Below are 20,332 nucleotides of genomic sequence, written 5' to 3'. Positions count from 1 at the left end.
CTGCCTAAAGACACCAGGAGAGGTTCTTTTTCTCACAGCTCACCTGCAGCTGGACATTCCATCTTCCCTGCAGCTTGATGACACTGCTTGGCGCACACATGGTGCGGTGCACTCCTTTGTTGCACACAGGGCTGATAAGGATCAATTGCAAAGAGATTCTGCTGTTGCACCCGGAGCTCCATTCGCTCTGCTGGGTTATTTTAGCAGATGTGACACGGAGTTTTGCTGCAGGTTTTTACAGCAGCTTCTCAGTTTTGAGGTCTGTGATGCTCCAAGAGGAACTGCGTCCATGGGTGGTGATAAAGGGAGTTGATGCAATGAATTCAGAAATACTAATGCAGCACTCACAAACTTCCTGACACCAGAGCAGACATAGAGCGAATGTGGAGCCATTGTGGGGAGAAAGCAGCACACAGAGCTTCGCTGAGCCATAGCAATTTGATGGCAAGAAAAAATCTGCTGTGTGATGGGCCACAGTGATTCACGGCTGCCATGCTCAGTTACTCAGTTGAAGTGTCCTAATTCAGCCCCCAAGAGCCCTCCCAAATCCTTGATGCATCCTTTCACAGTGATCAGATCAGCCTTACAATGAGCCTGGGCAAGAGCATTCTGCTCCTCAGATGTGTTGTGATTTTACAGCATCAATCCTTGCCGCCCTTCTGAAACCTCACGACAAAGAAGACTCCAGATGCATTTCCCTTCCCACGTCCCCACAGCTCCAAATCACCCACCAGGCTGTGGACTCCCATTGCTCTGTCAGTGTCACGTCACCTGGACTGCCTCTAGATTTAACACAGGGGTGCCCCAAACTGCTTCAGGGCCAAATGAAGCTTCACCAAGCAGGGCACAAAGGAGGCAGCTGCTGCTCTTTTCTGGCCGGCCTGATACGGCTGAATGCTCTGCAGCATCACCTCCATGCACGCTGAGTGTTCAACAGCCCTGGCAACAGCACCCAGACGTGTCACCAACCAGCCTGGTCACCTCCTGAGAGTCCAAGAAGTAGAAAAGAGCCCAGAGAGCCAAACCGTTCAAAAGTAATTTACAAAGAACTGTTACATTCAGTAGTACAAAACGATACATAACCATTCCTCCTGAGCTCACCGCCTGCAGAGGAGTGGCAAGATTGCACTTGTGGATTACAGAAACATGACCGTATACAGAAATTGTACTCTGAACTCTAAATTACCCCAACATCCAGAGAGAAGCTATCTTCAACAAACATGGATTTAATGATCCACATGAAATGATGATGCAGGAAGAGATGCTCTGCTCTGAGTATGTCACTGACCTCGAATCACCTGTGCTGGAACCACTTTTCCCTCTGAAGTTATCCAATATATTTTGATTGAAACCTAAGAGCAAAGGCTAAAATCAAAGCTTCCCCAGTCATATTTCAGGCGAACTTGGTGAGCTGCTGAAAACCCTCATCCTACTAGACTGTCATTTGCCTCTTAACTTTATAAATGTGCATCACCTCCTAGAATTGGGCATTTCCTTGGTCCGTGTCCATCAGTTAGCACTGGACCTTGCCAGGCACAGACAGGGAAGTGTCTGCATGGCCTGCGCAGACGAAGTCCCTGCTATTGTAACAGCAAATCTGTTAGTAATGTGGTTTCATAGTTTAATAGATCTATAAGACAGAAATCTGTGCCATACCTATTTAACTCTCCTAAGGCATTACAGAATCAAAAGTCTAAAACTACACAGGATATAAGATACAAAACGTCTAAAGGAATGAATCAGAATTGCATCATGACTTCACCGCCTACTGCTTTAAACTCCCAGCACATCTAGGCAGCGGCCCCAGAATTAGAAGCCTAAATTAAAGCATTGTGCCATGAAGTTCAGCAGATCTTCTCTGATTCTTCTCCCTCTGAGAACAGGGGTGTTCTATTCCCTTCTTACCACAAGCTCACTGCAAATATCTCCCACTGTGCCAATCATCCTACATAAAATCATGAGCACTTGATCGGTGTTGTCTTCTAGAATGTCAATTTCCTTGTCCCCTCTCTTCTCCTGAAATTGTTACTTTCCAAGATGGGATTCATTATCTGACAGCTGAGACACAACTGCTTGGATTTTCTAGCCCCTACAACCACGACTGGGGTGGGAACTCTCTTCATTACAGCCTTTGGAGTTCCCCCCCTTTGAGGCAACAGTGCTGACAAGAGAAGGGACTGAGATCCATACGTTACAAAACCAGTCACATGGCACACAGCAGCATTTCCTGTACGAAAATGTTTTCTCCTGTATCTTTCCAAAGCTTTTATACCACTATACACAGTTTCAATGTTATGAGTACATATGGGGCACCTCTGCTCTTGAAGGAGGTGTCCCTGTGTTAAGGTTTAGAGTTTCACACTTCCTGTCCATAGTCATTAGTGGCAGTGGGCTTTGGCTTCCAGAGGCCATTCCAAATAGATTCCTATCAAACAGCATTAGGCAGTTAAGAGGTGACATTGTCCAACATCATCCACTGTTCTGAGTGTTTTTTAAGATCAACGTGTTTAACACCTGCTGTGATATTGTCTAGTTCAAGTCAAACCACTTGGATCCCCTTCTATTTGCCTCAAGGCTACAACCTACAGAAAACTTATGTTGAAGAAAGACCAAAAACTCCCCTCAGATATCACTGACTGTACACAATTCTGTTTACAATAAAAACAAATTAGTTATGATACTGCAATTGCAATCTTTTATATCTATACAACAAGCAAAACTGCTTCTAAAGATGGTGGACCGGATTCATGACAGACACAAAGAGGGCTATCTTTCCTTGACGTGGCCATTGGTGAGATGGGCTCTGCTGTTCAGTGGCTCAGACCCATTCCTCTGGATGTCATTGCTGCTCGTGACATTGCTGAAACGTGCAATCCCATTTTTCTCTTTTTCCATCATGTTTTCTCTTTCTTCATCCACGTCACTCTCTTCTGTTTCACTTCTCATGTCCTTTTCCATCTACAAAAAATGTAAACGAGAAACAGTTCAAATGCAGAAGTGTACAAAAAGCAGTGCTAGCTGAGCCACAGGCTGAAACTGCTCCTTCAGCCACCTGCCTGCAGCATGCATTTCTGCAGTGTGCTTTTAGCTTTAGCTCACCTTTGCAAACAGTTTGATTTCTGTCCCAATTAAATCTTAACTGTGACCCTGATATTCATTATACAAACAGGTTGAAGCAGCCCCAAATCACAGCTGCCCAGGAGTGAGGACAGCCGTGTCAGAGTGAAGAGATCCACACTGCTGCTTTGGGCATCACCGTGCAGAAGAAGAGAGAGGAAAGGCCGTGCATCAAAATCTTACATTTTCCAAAGGGGACACGAAAATGGGTGCTGCAAGTCCAGCACTCAGAATCACAGGATCACAGCACAGCCTGAGTGGGAAGGGACCCACAGGATCCCTGAGTCCAGCTCTGGCTCCACAGCACCACCAAAACCCAAACCCTGAAGGTGTCCCAACGCTCCCTGAACTCCAGCAGCTCAGGGCTGTGGGGCCTTTGGTCTGCAGGGCACGCTGCTGCCTCAGACCCAACTTGCTCTTGACCAGAACCCTCAGATCCTGTTCTGCAGGCTGCTGTCTGGCCTCTGATCTCCCTATTGTAGCCATGGCCAGGGGCTGCACACCCAGGGGCAGGATTTGGCCCTTGCTCTGGCTGGACTTTATGATGCTGGGAATTGCCCAGCCCTGCCATTTGTCAAGGACTGTGCAAGGTCTCTTCACCCTTGAGGAGGTCATCAGCTTCTCCAATTTCAAGTCCTGTATCCTGTATCCAGTGTGTCCAGTAAAAAGGACAGGCTCTAGAATGGAGTCCTATTGGTGGCTGCCAGCCTGATGTAGCCCCATTTATCATAACTCTGTGAGCACAACCTATCAGCCAACTTTTTACCCATCACATCATGGTTTGGTCTAGCTGTACGCTAGATATTTTGTCCTGAAGGATACCATCTGAAAGAGTACTGAAAGCTTTGGAGACATCCAAAAAGATCACACTAACTGGCTCCCCTTGGTCAGTGAGGTGGGATCCTTGTTAAGCGCGTTAAACAGGACCTTCCTCTCATGAACCTGTGTTGGCTGTGATCAGTGAGCGCAGGCTGTTTTCTTCCCAGCCACTGAAGTCAATTTGACAGGCTATAATTAGCATGATCTTTTTTCTCGCCTTTCTTGAAAACTGGGAGAATGTTTGCCAACTTCCAGTTTACTGGGACCTCTCCAGACTCCTAAGACTGTTGAAAAATACTTGAGAAAACTCTTGGAGTACCCTGGGATGAATCCATCAAGCCCTATAGACTGAAGTGCATCCAGCTGGAGCAGCACATCCCACATCACAGAGCTACTCAACTCTGCATTCACATTTATATTCAGGTTTTTTTTTCCCTTGCTATCAAGAGATCTGCAGTCCACTTTTGTAAATATTTATTTCCTTGCCTAAATAAAGTGATAAATAAAGTGATAAAATGACAGATTAGAGAAAGCAACCTAACATTCATTGGCTTCTCAGGCTGCTTTTACTCTGCCATACAAGATGCCAAAATTGGGAACCCATTCACAGTGTCCATGCTCTTTGGTGGGAAGTGAACTGAGAGCTGCAAGCTTCGTTAAGACCGTGTCCATTGATGGACATACTCTATGGCCTCAATTTTTTATGTATGTTCTTCTGGATATATTTCTTGGATCACATTAAGCAGACTGAAGTCTGAAGCCTTTTCTAAAGATCTCCAATCCCCTAAAGAGCAGTTAGGAATAAGAATCTGAACTTGAGTGAATTCATATTGCCTGGAAGAGCAATAAGAATAGGAGATGCCACATTCTGTGAGCAATCTGTGTCATTCTGGAATTGGCAGTTGAGGAGCTATGCACAAAGAGCACTGATCTGCAGCTTAAGTGCAATTAGTAATCAGTAGTACTCTTCTAAGTGTTTTTTTTTAATTCAGAAATGCAGAATGTGGCTGAGGCCTTACACCTAGCAAGGTCCCCAGAGGAACTAACTAGACAGCTGCATGAACTAAAAAGGTGGTTGCCTTTATGAGGAAGTGAAACCTCTTACGTCAGGATTTGGCTGAACCCTAATTACTGAGGATTAGAGAACACCATATGTAAAGGTGATGCAGATAAACCTGGAGCCATGGAGGAAAATTACAGGGGTCAGCTGGGTGGGCACAAGGGGCTGTGGACAGTGGACTCAAACTGGCCAAAGGGATATTCCATGCTGTATAACATCAGCAATAAAAGCTGGGGTAAAGGAGGAAGAAGGGCATGTGCAGAGTGATGGTGTTTGCTCTCCCAAGAAAGCATTATGCAAGATAAGCCCTGCTTTCCTTGAAGTGGGAAGCTGTGCATGAAGTCCATGGGAAGCAGTGAATGAATTCCTTGTTTTGCTTCGCCTGATCAACTGTCTTTATCTCAACCCAACAGTTCTAATATTTTTCCCTTTCTGATTGTCTCCCATCCCATCGGTGGTGAGTAATGAGTAGCTGTGTGGCATTCAGATGCCTGCCAGGGTTAAGCCACAACACTTACAGATAAAACATGAAAAAATCTGAATGTGCTCCAGCCTTCCTGATAGCTCATTTATTTCTAATAAGACCACTTATTACCTCATCATTTAACACTGTAATAACTGTAGTGGCATTTCACCTCACAGGAGAATTAGGAAAACAGCAGAAAGGCCTCTTCAGTCACCTCTTCATTTTCTGCAGCGTGTGAAGTTTCTTGTTTTAATTTGTAAGTAATTTGCTCTGTGCTACCTTAAGGGAAGGCTGATGAGGAAGCTCTGGACAATATGGATGAAGATAAGTTATTCATGCTTGTTCTTAGTTCCCCTAAGACAGAATTCATAGAATCATAGAATCATAGAATCACCAAGGTTGGAAAAGACCTAAAAGCTCATCCAGTCCAACCGTTCACCTCTTACCAACAGCTCTCACTGAACCACGTCCCTCAGCACAACATCCAGCCTTTCCTTGAACACCCCCAGGGTCGGTGACTCAACCACCTCCCTGGGCATCCATTCCAGTGCCTGATTGCCCTTTCTGAAAAGTAATACTTCCTCATGTCCAGCCTGAATCGCCCCTGCTGTAGCTTGAAACCATTCCCTCTGGTCCTATCACTAATGACACGAGACTCTCTCCTATGATACGAGAGAAGAGGCCGACCCCCAGCTCACTACAGCCTCCCTTCAGGAAGTTATAGAATTCCCCAGTTGGAGGGTAAGAAAACAACTCATCCCAGGGTATGAGGTCAACTCCCACAGAGCACGAACTCGTTTCTCCTAGACTGTGTCCTTGGCAGATGGCCAACCTGATGACTTGAGGTCATGTCTTTGATTCTGAGAAGAATTTCATGCTGAGCAGCAGTTTGGTTTCACAGCAGATGCCACATGCTGTAGTCAGAAAGAATGGGATGCATTTCACCAAAGTTTATGCAGCTGCATCTCAGGCATGGAACACTGCTCTATGACTGATAGAGACAAACAGGCAATACCTAGCTGCGATCTCGAATGGATTACGCTTACTGAGTGCCCCTTTTGCCAGATGGATAGGAGTCTACATATGTAATTACATTAGTACAAGAAAGAATCAATCCCAAATAAACTTCTATGTTCCCAAATAGCTTTAGGGCACCCTCCCTCCCCGTGTGATGCACAAGGGACTACAAGCTGATTCCTACCGTGCCCTGGAGCATGAACTTGTAGACCATATGAATAATAAGGCAGGACCAGAAGATGTGAAGCAACTGTAGAGTTATCAGGAGAGCATTCACAAAGTAGTATCCAAAGAAGGGCTGGAATATCTCCATGGAATAGTAGTAGGTGTTATAGAGCACTCTGCAAGAGAGAAAGAATTGCACTGAAGGGTACTCATGTTCTTAGCAGGGCTGTAAGCCCCCAAAAGCTCTTTGTCATAGAGGAAGTTTCAGGTCAGTCATTTCCTTCTTCCATATAACATGTGAGTTTCCCACTGGAAACAGAGTAGAGCCAAAAGACAAGGACTCTTCTGCAGTATACATCAGGTCTTTACGACTCCTCTATGAACTCCAAAGCAGACCACCCTTGTTTACCCCAAGGCAGGTGCAACAGCCATATGACACTGTAATCTACACAGATATCAGAGACATGAGCTCAAGGATTGAAAAGCAAAGGCTGTAGCAAAAGATTCAGTCCACAGCTGAATTATCCTGCCTCTGAGAAGGCAGTTTTTTATTTTCCTTGACTGCAGCAGACTCACGTGTAGGGGAAAATGACCAGGCGGCTGATGAGGAAGACAGCTGAGAAGATCATGAAGAGGCTGTCACAGGTTTTTTTCCACTTCATGTAATTGAATATCTTAGTTGGCTGGAAGGAGAAAGAACAATAAAACAAAGCAGGCCTAGACACTGCATCTGCACATGCTCCAAGAAGCTAATAAACCAGATATAATACTATCCACATGCATGTAATCATCTCTCCTCTGTAGGGCACCTTAAGCTAGGTCAAGAGATCAGCAATGAGTTATCAGTGGAATAATGCTTGGCCCTTACTGCATTAGATCAAAAGAGAGCATTTGGCTGAGGAGCATCACTGCCAGCTAGGTTTTACCTGGCAAATAACCTTGGAGCTCACCTCTAGGAAGCAATCAGAAGCATCATGAATCACCATCACCAGTGTCCCAATGCGGATGTAATTGGCACAATATGAGAAACTGATCAGGAAGATGGTTGCAGCATGATGGACTATCTGCTCCTTGAAGTCCTGAAGAAAAAGGGGACAGGAGAAATAAAACACACGGTGTACCTTCTGTCTCAGTTAGAGCATGACTCCTGCAGGAAGCGATAAAATCTCTCAAAAAACCTCTCACTGTAATGTCTCAGAATAATAGAATCATAGAAACCTTGGAGTTGGAAGGGACCTCTGAAGGTCATCTAGTCCATCTCCCCTGCAGTAAACAAGGACATCCACAGCTAGTTATCAGGTTGCTCAGTCTTGTCCAGCCTGATTCTGAGCATCTCCAATGACAGACATCTACCACATCCATGGGCAACCTGTGCCAGTGCCTTGTCACCCTCACTGTTAAAGACATTTTCCTTATATCCAATCTAAATCTCCCCTCTTTTAGTTTGAAACCATTTCCCGTTGTTCTATGACCATACACTCTGCTAAAGAATCTGTCCCCTTCTTTCCTGTAGTTTTTCTTTAGATACTGAAAGGCTACTTCAGATCTCCTCAGAGCCTTTCCTTCTCCAGGCTGCACAGCCCCAGCTCTCAGCATGTCCTCATAGGAGAGGTGCTCTGGCCCTGGGATCATTTTTGCGGCCCCCCTCTGGATGCGCTCCAACAGCTCCATGTCTCTCCTATACTGAATCCTCCCCACCTGGACACAGTGCTCTAGGCAAATCTACAGTACTGAGCAGAAGGGCAGGGGAACCCCCCTCACCCTGCAGACCACACTGCTTTTGATGCAGCCCAGGATACGGTTGGCTTTCTGGGCACATTGCTGGCTCACACCCAGCTTCCTGTTCACCAGTACCCCCAAGTACTTTTTGGCAGGACTGTGCTCTATCCTTATATCCCCAGCTCGTATTGGCAGTGGGGGTTGCCTTGACCTGGGTACGAGGCCTTGCACTTAACTTTGTTGAACCTCGTGAGGTTCTCCCACACCCGCTGCTCAAGTCTGTCTAGGTCCCTCTGGATGGCATCCCATCCCTCTCATGTGTCTATCGCATCCCATGTGGCAGCTCACACCTTCCCATGCCAGGGTTTGCATTCCCCACCTCCCAGAGGAAAGGGAAGTGAGTGACTGGGAATGGAAACTCCTGGCAATGAGCAAGGGCAGAGTGCCACAGATCATCAGAACGGCACTGTAGGCGCTACACACTCCTGAACACTCTCCCGAGCTTTAAGCTTACATTCTCTTTACGCTTGACTCTTCCCTGGTGCTGTCACTCACCTTCCTCTTCACATCAAAGGGCAAGGTGAAGACCAGGGAGCAGTAGAAGGAAAGCTCCAGCATGTAGTACCAGAACAGAGAGGGCTGGAGAGGCTGCAACACCAAGGGAGAGACAGTGATAAACCCATCAGATAAAGCAGAGAGAGAGACGGAAACCACAGCTCCTCTCTATGCAAAAAAAAAAAACAACAAACCAAAAGAAAAAACAACCCATGAGATCACCACCATGAAAAGATCTGGTTCCTGCAGCATCAGGGGGACAAAAATCAACACAACAATCTAGTCACTAAACAAACATCAGCTGTGCTGAGGTAGAAACAAACAGAAGGGGACACTCTACTTTGCATTACCATGAGGAATATTGGGGAACTGGGGGAAGTTGCAGAAAGTCTTTGCTCTCTTCAGCACTGCGTGAATTCCTGAGCTGTCACTGCAGACCTTATCAAACTCTATTTACTGTTTCACTGCAGTGGAGCAGATTAGGACTTGAATAAATCATTCCCTTTGACAGCGTTCAGGGAGACGCTTCAGATTTCTTGGACTCTGTCACAGGTTTTTCAGTCTAATCAAATTATCGGGCAAAGGTACAGTGCTCCTATGTGTGAACAGGAGATCATACAGCATGAACTCATCTACATTCTTCTGAGTAACTTTTTCTGGGGTTTTACACGTGGAAGACTAAAAGCTCCAACGCAATTAGCAAGGTGTGTGCAAATTAAGCAGTAATTTTTCTGTTGGGAGCTCTGGATCAGAAGGCATTCATTTTGGGAGAAGAGATTTGGGAGAACAGATGCTTCTTTTGCCCTTGTCTGTACCACAGAGCATGGTTTGTTTAACAGAAATTATATTTCAAATATTCTTTGCTCCTGTTAGGACACAGGTATGTTCTTGACCCTTCCTACTCTTTTCCAGTGGAATGTTACCAGATCTGGTTTTGGTCTTTTCTATTTATTACAGCTGTTAGGAAGAGTTTTGTTATGAGGGTTTAAATTTTTCTGGAAAATACATGTACTGCAAATGTACAGAAGAGAAAATGAGGATCCGTAGAGTCCTATTCATACACCACCTGTTTGCACAAATTCACCCTTAAAATTTCTGCCTTTGGGTGACAAAAGATATTTGGAGGCTTGGTCTGAAAGATAGTACCTCACTCCTCACTCATATGCCCCATCATTGCTTCTGTGCTTAAACCTATGCACTGTATTTCCCTTTACAGGTTAGCAAATCTCAATGGACATTCAATTGCTCTTACTCTGACTGCCAGACCAAGCAGCCCTGCAGCACAAGCAGGGCTTGTCTCACTTTGTCTTGCTGCTGGAATCAAATTGTACTTCAACCTTTCCTTCAATTAATGCAGAACTTATTTCTCACCCAGGATGTTCTTGCATTGTAAAACCCTATGCATGGGAGCTCCCTGCATGATACCAGTGGAAATTATTATCCTGCCAGAAACACTTTGCAGCCTTTGGATTGCAATGAGCAAATGCTGAAGGGAATCAAAGTCTACCAAGTCAATAGCAGCCTTTTTGCCTCCTTCACTGAGCTCTGAATTGCACTGTCAGAACTCTGAGCATACCAGCAGACTCTGCAAAGGATTCCTCTGAGGGGGTTTAGCTGCCTGTGGTCAAGATCAGTTTCTCAGAGGGCCCATCTGTTTCACCTCAAATCACAAGAGCTGTGAATGAGCTGTGTGAGAAAGAGCAGTCAGTACCTCATCGAGGCCCTCCTCTCTCGGCTCAGGAGCTGTGTTTCAATTCCAGCCTTTGTGTCAGTTCTTGCTTGAACTATGATATAGGTACATTGTGTGTGCTGATGTACTTTACTCTCCTGGATCCACACACTCCATTTTTAGACTTATCCTCTACCTGCAGACTTGCCTGGTGACCTGAGCACTCAGCTGATCCCACCTGTATCCGCTCTTGTGCTTTTCCTCTTGACACCGACTGCTGCTGTCAACCTTTTCTCCCAGTTGGTTTCCCTTGTAGGGCAACACACTCCTTTGGTATCTGACATAAAAGGCAGATTTCATCTGCTCAGGAAGAAGTAACTTAACTAAAGATACTGAACTATTTTTCACAGAATCACAGAATGGCTGAGGTTGGCCCATCTGGAGGCCACCTGGACCAACCCCTGCTCAAGCAGGGCCACCCAGAGCAGAGCAGCACTGCATTCAGTTAATTAGAGTCCTCTGGGCAGAGGGTTAGAATCATAGAATCACATGTGGGGGTTCCAGCACTCAGTCACTTACACAGTGGAAAGTGCTCCCTTTTCCCTTTGCTCTTCTTAGCTCTGACATGAGTTCAGACTCCTCTAGTTTTGCCACAATACTCTGAAAATATTTCCCAGATGAAGCCTGTGGGATTGGTTTAGTTTGCAAAGGCTTTGTCAGCTCTGTGACGACCAACGATTCTTGCCTTTCACTGACAAGGACACAGTCCTGCAGCAAACCAAAAATGGTTCACTCTTGAAGAAGGAATGAAATGATACCTAGGTGTCTCACTAATTGATTCATAATGCTAATCAAGTCTGTATTTAAGAAGGCTGCTGCTATATAACAGTCATAAAAACATAAAGAAAAAAGATGGAACAGTCAGTGGTTCGTGCGCTCAGTGGGTGAAGCCCCATCCTAACTTGTCAACTTATGAAGTATGAATAGCTGGGGAGGCAGATGGGCAAGAATATATTCGTTTTTTTGTGATCCTTTAGCTGATAGGAGATGCTGGAGATCTCCAGCCCTCTGGACAGCTTCTCACAGTGCTGTTGTGGGAAAAAACAAACAAACACAGAATATACATTGGAGAACTGTAAAATAACATCCTACAAAATTAAAGGAAATGATGCTGTGTTGCTACTGGCCATAGTGCCAGTTCCTCTGGGAAACAAGCTCTGGGGAGCACTGTGGACACGATTCTTTGGTGTAGTGGAAGGATTACACCTCTCAGAGCATGTCCTCTGCTCTGTATGCTCTCCACTGAAGTTTTCTCCTCCTTTGGCAAAGTGTCCTAAGCCTCAGTCTCCTCCATTAAGTAAACAAGGAGCATGCTTATTTTTCAGTTCTTCGCTCACCTGGTCCAAAGTCTCACTTTCCTTTCCTTCTGTAAGTCTCCTTCTGCTATACTGACTTCTCCTCTATTGTGTTTGGATTAAGACAGATATTAAGATGTTATCTACTGACAAGGGTTTTGAATTTTTAAGACTCATCAATCTGAATTTTATTCAGTGCTCTCTCTTTTTTCTGTAATATAATCTGATGTTGAAAAGAGATACAGAGACAATACACAATTTATAACAGCAATTTTCTCTCCAGATGACTTACCTGTTGTGGGTAACCTGTCCAGCACTCTCTATGGTCCCAAAGCCAAGGCTTCTGGAAAGAAAATGCAACATGAATGACAGGAAGCCAGAGAAAGTCTTTTCTTATAAGCTACCTAAATCTCTTACTTGTTGGCTATCACAGATTTGCTTCATGTTATTACAAAAAGAGCTGTTAAGCTGTTAAGTATTGTTAAGTATTGCAGGCCACACACCCCTGCCAGGAACATGTTTTTCCTTCACATGGCAAGGATCATGCTGCAGGCTGCTAAGTAACGAACCTCTGAAAAGATACTGCTTTGTTTACACTTCAAAGAAAACTGAAGTTTAAAGCTTGTAGTTTGACAGGGCTTTACACTAGGTTTGAAGGGAGAAAGGGGTGACAGCAAGCCTGCTCAAGACAAGGTGTGGGATGGCATAGCTCAGTTAGCAGGACAAGGTGCTAGCGGAGGCCCTTCACCTGCTGCATCTTATGATGATGAAGGCAAGAAGGAGACCCAGGGTAAAAAATTCAAAGAATTAAGGAGCTGTTCTCCAAGGTGACAACACCAACTGCCCAGCTAAACTGCCTCTATACCAATGCATGCAGCTTGGGAAACAAAACAGGAGAAGTTGGAAGCCACCATGTCACTGGAAAATCATGATGTAGTTGTTGTCATTGAAACCAGAGGGATAATTCCTACTAGTGGAATGTGGCTACTGACAGCTACAAGCTGTTCAGAAGGGACAGGTGAGGAAGGAGAGTAGGACACATTGCCCCCTACATATAGGAAGGAATAGAGTGTGAAGAGCTGTCCCTGAAGAATGACCACAAGCAAATCAATAGCCTTTGGGTGAGAGTTACAGACTGAGGCAACAAAGGGAGCCTTGTGACTGGCATCTACTACAGGCTGCCTGAGCAAGTGGAGCCTGTTGATGAAGCGTTCTTCCTCCAGCTACAGGAGACTGCAGACTCTCATCCTGCTGGGGGACCTCAACCACCTGGACATCTGCAGGAAAAGTAGCACAGTGAGCTGTAGGCAATCCAGGAGGCTCCTGGAATGCATCAAGGACAACTTCCTGAGCCACATAACAGACAGCTCTATCAGGACGGATGCAATGCTGGACCTATTGTTCACTAACTGGAGTGAATTGATTGGTAACATCAGAATTGGAGGCTGCTTGGGCTGCAGTGACCATGTAACAGTGGAGCTCACAGTCTTGATTGATATTGGACAAAGAATAAAATCAGGAAACTTAATTTTAGGAATGCCACATTCTAGCTCTTCATGGAGTTAGTCAACAAACCCCTTCAGAATCAGCTCTTGAGGACAAGGAAGTGGAGCAGAGCTGGCAGATCTTTAGGGAAGCCTTACTTAGGGCACAAGAGCATCCCCAGGTGTAGGATGTCAGGAAAGGAATGCGAGAGACCAGCATGGCTGAGCTGGGACCTGCTGGTCACACTGCAGAGCAAGAAGAAAATGCACAGGCAGTGGAAACAGGGACAGGTAATCTGTGAGGAGTATAGGGACATTGCTGGGCTGTGAGGGGATGGGGTCAGGAAGGCCCAACTGGAAAAGGTCTTAGCAATGCAACAGAAGAACAAGAAAGGCTCCTATAGGTACATCTACCAGAAAAGAAAAGCCAAGGAGGGCATAGCCCCCTAGAGAGCAACACAGGCAGGCTGCTTACAACAGACAAGGAGAAACTGGGGTATTCAACAGCTCTTTTGCCTCATCTTTACTGGTGACTGTTCTACACACAGCTCTTAAGCGGATGATTTGGAAGGTGGGAGCTGAGGGGAATTGCCCCTCCCACTGTATGTGTCGTTGAGGATCACAACCTGAGGAACCTGAACATCCATTAGAATGCAGAAGAGAAGGAGGAAGTACTGCAAATCAGAGGCAGTGGTAAGTAGGAGTAGATACAGCCTCCTGCTGGGTGGAAGGTGGGATTCACAGCAAATACAGGTAAGGAACCAGAGATGCGTGATGCAGTATCAGAGACGTTGAAGTAAACACCCTGAAACAACTGGGACCCAGAAAGGAATCTCACATCTCTGCAGTCTATCATTCCTATACCAACAGCAAATAAATCTCTTTTCTGGTAATCTGTGAGATAAAGTTATACTGTTACTAGCTGATATACTAACTCTAATACACTAACTCATGTGGCAGAGGGTCGTGCAGCCAGCTGAAAGCTAATACTATAGAATTTAAGCTTCAAATTTTCTTGTTTTTCTTTTTCTAGATAAACAAGAAAGTTTCACAGAAGTTTTGTGTGTGTGTGTGTGTAAGATATCTAATGAATGAAGAAAAGATTTTCAGGAAAAGTGCAGGTGGTCTCATTCCTAGAATGGGCAGGTGACGTGCAGAACAAGATTTTGTTCCTTCTGTCACGACAGAGATCTTGAGCTATGCTGAGCAGGTCGTTCATTCCAAGCTTTCACAGCTGGCTTCACAGAACAGCCTTCTATTTTGATGTAAAGAACTACAAAACAGTATAGGTTTAGATACCTTCATTCCTGTGTTAGCTCATCCTACCTCATACTCATCAGGTACCTTGCATTCTGCCTTGAAAGTTTCTGAGTTTCACAGTTCTTCAGTTATTATAATGAGCAGCTTCAGCACAGTCTGTACCCATGTCTTAGGATCTGCAGATTTCTCCACTCCAGAAGGTCTCAGGGGAGAACACTTTTACAAAGCTCACCGAGGAAACTGGGTTGAGCACAAGGGCCAGGGGAAACTTTATCCCACACTCAGAGGAGGAAGATGCCCCTCGTCCCAGCACAGTGACCACACTCAGGATGAGAGTGTGTGGCATGATTTCCACTACCTTCTCTGCCTCAGTGATTCAACCCATAACATTTAAGTCCCAGCCTTCTCTTGTTGAAGCTAGTCTATCTGTATAAAGAGGAATCACTATTTATCAGATCAGAGAAAAGGCAGACACATGAACTTCACCTCACCTCTTGGCTAAGGAAAACACATACATAAAATTTTTGAACTGCAGCCCACCCTCCAAAAGAAATAAGAGTACGAACCCAGTACTGGACACAACACACAAACAAGCCATGCAGCTTCTGTCCCAGATAAATGTTCCATCTCTCACACCATACACTGTCTCACAATTGTAATGATCTACTGCTGTGTCAGAGGAAGAGGAAATCTGGTTTTGCCTTAGAGTTCTTAAGGTACGCATGGTTCCTTGTTCTTGTGAGCTCAACAGTGTGCTGTGCAGAGGACATATCTGATGGGAAAATCTCTATAAGGTTTGAAAGCAAAGGTTTGGCACCAAAAACTGCCATTCTTGAGGCACTTCCCAGATAGGACAGAAGGTGGCACTGCTTCTATACTCACATCATACAGTACAGCCAGCCCAGTGAAGAAAGAAACGATGTAAAATGCAAACCTCCAGCTACAAAGAAAGAAAGAAGGATGTCAGTAACCCATTAACCACGAAGGTACAATTCTGTATATTAATCCCACTCACACATGATGCTGTTAAAGCAAGCAAAAACATCAAAATGTTCAAGGTTTGCCCAGATCCTAACAGATTCTGTATATTGTTAGCACGTTCAACAGGCGCCACAAAGGCTGTTGAAATCACCCAGATAATGATCTAGGTGATTATCATTTTCCAGATAATCATTTTCTGGATGATTACCTGGAAATAGCTCAGATAATCATACCAACCCTTCCCAGCCCAACCAGATGCATGTGTAAAATTCCAACAGTGCCAATCTCCTCATTAGGCTTTTGAAGATTAGGTATGCTAAGTTCATTGTCATGTAAAGCAAATGACTGTTGTCATGTTTGGTCTCAGTGAGAGTTGCTAATGAGTTAGCCACATTAAACCCACAGAGATGCACATATAAAATACGTATAAAATAGAAGTTCAGTGGAAAGTGATGTGTCATGGTGCATATTTACACATACAGTAAGGAATGAGGGAAATTTTATCCCAGCAGAACAAACAAGCAGCTAACAGACTAAACACAGAAAATCTGCAAACGGGTAAAACTGCCTATAACAGCTCTTAAATTACCAAGCATCTCTGTAACAAATTGGAAGCAGCTTTATGTTTTGAAAGACTCCATTCGTCCATGAAACACTCAGGACTCCAAGAAAGACATAAGCTACTATTTCATGTTGGAAGGGCATTCTTTGTGTAGATTGCAAACAGCAACAGAGGGCAGGCAGAAAGACATTATAGTCAGTGGGCTCAGTTAGAAACCTATTTACTGTTTAGTGTTCACTGCTACTATTTACTGCAAGGCAGCTGAGTGCAGGGAGAGCTTGGATTTCATCTTGATAGAAGCAGATTAAGCATGTTTGTTTTACAACTCTTTGTCCACAGTGCAGTAAATCTTTCTAACTGTAATGATCAGGAATGCTGTAAATAAATAATATGCACCCTTTTTGTTTTGTTTTCTCCATTAGGGGGTTAGATAGGAGTTCTGAATTAGAGTGAATAGTAAATGGATTGTCATCAGCTCAGAGGTGATGCCTACCCTACAGATACACTTTTAGTTAGACGAATGTCACTGTAGGTATTTATTTTCTCCTTCATCTCTGTGGCCTTCCTGTAAGAACCTCGTTCTCCACAAGTGAAGCAGATCAAGCACTCAGCAGTTTGACATTTCACCCAAGCTCAGGAGAGTTCTCCTCCTTTGTGGAAAGCTGAGCCAAAGCTAACATTTCTAAGAGGGCTAATTTCTAAAGTTTTACCAAAACATTCTTGGCATTCCTCTACCCACAATTCTGTATTCTGGGTTCACTTCTTCTCCCACCAAACCCAACATACAGGAACTTTATATAGTTTATTATAGCTTGTATTATAGTTATATAGTTCCAATTATATATAGTATAACTTTATATAATTGGTAGAACCAATTGCTGAGTGATGGTCTACCACGTACTATTACAGAGCATAACCTCTCAGATCTTAACATCTGTAACAACCTTAGGTTGAGATTTTCATAGCCTTTGCACAAGCATGAGGATCAAGCGGGGTCCTGAGACGGAATCACAAAGACACAGGCTGGGGAATAGCTGGGGCATGCTCACGTGGGTATGGGCATCAGCGTAGAACAGTTTCCTAAAGGGCTTTACAGTCTGATTTTTTGCTGTAAAATGGCCTTGATGATAATTCATCTAGATTCTGGCAAGGAGGAAATCCCAGCCTAGAAAGCCTGTCTAAGCATGGGGACAAGGATGGACAGTCATGGAGCCCCAAGAGTTGCACAGCTTCTGACCTCAGCTGTGCAACAGGCTGCCCCCGGCCAGCTCACCAGCACCTCCAAAGGCAGCAGTGAACATGCAAGCATGCAGCCACCACAAGTCTGTTGGGACTATTGCTGTGCTACCACTTCAATCTGCATTAGTTGAAGTAACTAAAAAGTGAGAAGTCCAATTATAGTCCTCCTTTACCAGACCTGCTTGTGTCTCCCACGAAAATCTTTTGTACAAGCTCTCTTTCCTGACATTATAAAAGGATTGTACTTTCTGGCTTTCAGGGAAGTTGAGAGTCAGCTGCCAACAGAATGCAGTCTAGCCCAGCGTCTGTGACTTTTGAAAGTAGCACTGTGGAAAATAGCTGCTGGAAAGATGCAGCAGAATCATGATAGAATCATAGAATGGCCTGGGCTGAAAAGGACCACAATGATCATCTAGTTTCAACCCCCCTGCTATGTGCAAGGTCACCAACCACCAGACTGGGCTACCACCAAGGCCACATCCAGCCTGAGCTTGAATGTCTCCAGGGATGGGGCATCCACAACCTCCTTGGACAATCTGTTCCAGTGTGTTACCATCCTCTGCATGAAAAAGTTCATCCTAATATCCAACCTAAACCTCTCTTGTCTCAGTTTAAAACCATTCCTCCTTCTCCTATCACTATCCACCCTCGTAAACAGCCGTTCCCCCTCCTGTTTATACGCTCTCTTCAAGTATTGGAAGGCTGCAATGAGCTCTCCCCTGAGCCTTCTCCATTTATCAGCTTGCAGTGAAGCAAATGGGAGGGAAACAGAGAGGCAATGGTAGGCTGCTCTGGCATCATAGAAGCAGTAGCAAAGCAGCAGGAAGCAATACGAAGCAAAACAATATTGAATTTCTCAGATATTATGTTTCAAAGCAGAGTGTCAGTCTTGCGAAGTCAAAAACAGGCATCCTAAAAAGCATAAAGTGAGACAGGAGTAAAAGGAATCTTGGGGATGAAAATAAAGGGGAGAAACAAGGAACAATTCAGGAACTGGTAAGCAGCAGCAGGGCCACAGAAGAATCAAGTGGGGCAGAGAAGGTTCAGGAAGCTCTCTGTGGATGAGTGCAGGCAGGCTGGAGGCAGCAAGATGCTTGCCAAGCTCAGAGCCAGCAAGAGGCCCTGCAGCTCACAGCTTGTGCTCCTGCTCACCAGGCCTCACAGAACTTCTTCGACAGGCTCGGTCGGTCGGTGTTCCTCCGGCGCCGGAACCACCTCTCCACCTTTCTCACTGGCAGGTCACATTGTTTGGCTAAACTGATCAGCTCACCCTGGAAAACAGGTGAGGAGGTGGGATTCAGATTCAGGTTTGAGGGTCAGAAGGCTCCAGGGCTGTCTGGTCTGGGCCATCACAGAACATCGCCGAAGTTCCGGGCGAGCCCAGGTGTGTTCAAGCTAAGGCATCTTTCAGCAAGCTGTCCATTCCTAGTATAGAGATTTCAGGTAACAGAAAATCTTCCACTTCTGCTTGCAAGCAAATGGTTATTAATGCTAAATGTTAAAACCTTACATTTTAATTTTTATGACAAAGTCTCAGGTTTAGAGTTTCAAACTGTGGTCTCTTCTCACAGGTGTTTCTTCTTGAATTATTTCATTTGTCTTTAGTGTCCAAGTCCCTTAAATCTGTCACTCCAATAAGGTTTTACTGAAGCTTAAATAACTTCTAAAGTTCTACACTGGATCTTGTCAAGTCTTTCAGCATTCCCATCCAGTATCAGAGAACAACATGACCAGTGTAATGAGCAACATCATTTTCCTACCAGTTATTCTCCTTTTGTGGTAAATTCAATGGATTACTCACAGAAATACTGCAATTACCTTCCTTCTTGCCCTTGGGCTCCTAAAGAGTTTGCTGCGCGACACAGAAGTTGTTCATCATTTTCTATATTCCTTCTGAAAGTGTCATCAAGGATAGCTCAGTAAAGCAATAGGCTTTCAATGAATGCACTCACCTTAAAGGTCTCACATACAGTGCTTTACATACCCTGAGAGTGCTGTAAAGATCTGTGTCCACTACCATTGTCAAATATATTTCTTTCTAATTTTACCTAATGCTCTTGGGGTGGAGTCACACAGATGACTGTGATTTCAATGCTCCAATTGCTCCATGAAGTGATATCCCTCTCAAGGTGAGGGCTGCTGAGAACAGCAAAATTACATCTTACAAAAGCTGCCACATAAGCAGGATTCTGAGAGCTCACAGGAGGGGAAGGAAGCCAAAAGACTGGCTGAGATGCAAGTGGTGAATGAGAGTAGGGCATTGGCCGGTTGCAGTTTTGCTCTGTGACACACTGATATCAGAAGTCTCACAGCCAGATACACTCTGATATCCCAGATTTTCTAGGACAGAAGTGCAGATTTCTGCTCCTTCAGTGCACTGGGGTGCAGTAACAGCTGTATAGAAAGTCTGCCTGCAGAGACAGGCCTTGAGTTAGATCTCTGCAACAGGAGTAGCTCTACTGAGAAATGTGCAAATTTCTCAGACAGACACAGAGAAGGTCGGAGACCATGGCAAGTGATCCTGAGAACATTCCTTCCCATTGCTAGGGAAAGAGGCTGGCTGCACAATCCAGATGAATGCCTGCATTCTTACTTTAGCCTCTATTATTTTACCTTCAAGCTGCTGCTGAATGTCCTGGGGCTCCGTATGCCCCACTGCCATATGAAACATGCTGAAACAGCCATGACAAGGCATTAACTTGTTTGCACTAGGACTGTCCAGTGGGACTGGAATCCCTACTCCTTGGTAGTGGCTATTAGCTTTTGCTTCAAGGCCAAGACAGCCTGCAAAAAGGAGATGAAAGGTAATGTTGCAATTGGGCTTACACAGCAAGGTTTTGTTAGCAGAGGTGGCCTCTGTGAGC

At 44.8% G+C, this 20,332-nt stretch overlaps 1 protein-coding gene across 3 annotated transcripts in view; it reads right to left on the bottom strand.

The window, feature by feature from the left end:
• Positions 1-1,022: 1,022 nt before the first annotated feature.
• LOC128090156 (ceramide synthase 4-like) overlaps positions 1,023-20,332 on the bottom strand; it is a 61,255-nt gene continuing 41,945 nt past the window's right edge. For all 3 annotated transcript variants that reach the window (XM_052702261.1, XM_052702263.1, XM_052702262.1), the window contains exons 5-12: positions 18,621-18,739; positions 15,569-15,626; positions 12,235-12,285; positions 8,919-9,011; positions 7,595-7,723; positions 7,221-7,327; positions 6,664-6,820; positions 1,023-2,958 (exon numbers count right to left, since the gene is read on the bottom strand). In XM_052702261.1, the coding sequence (XP_052558221.1) occupies positions 2,767-2,958; positions 6,664-6,820; positions 7,221-7,327; positions 7,595-7,723; positions 8,919-9,011; positions 12,235-12,285; positions 15,569-15,626; positions 18,621-18,739 (906 nt within the window). In that variant the 3' untranslated portion in view covers positions 1,023-2,766. The remainder of the gene's footprint in view (positions 2,959-6,663; positions 6,821-7,220; positions 7,328-7,594; positions 7,724-8,918; positions 9,012-12,234; positions 12,286-15,568; positions 15,627-18,620; positions 18,740-20,332) is intronic.

This window comes from Tympanuchus pallidicinctus, unplaced genomic scaffold (genome assembly GCF_026119805.1).
Source record: "Tympanuchus pallidicinctus isolate F22 unplaced genomic scaffold, pur_lepc_1.0 scaffold43, whole genome shotgun sequence".
Classification (NCBI taxonomy): Eukaryota; Metazoa; Chordata; class Aves; order Galliformes; family Phasianidae; genus Tympanuchus; species Tympanuchus pallidicinctus.
The sequence above is the reverse complement of the archived record's forward strand: the minus strand, read 5'-3'. Positions and strand labels throughout refer to the sequence as shown.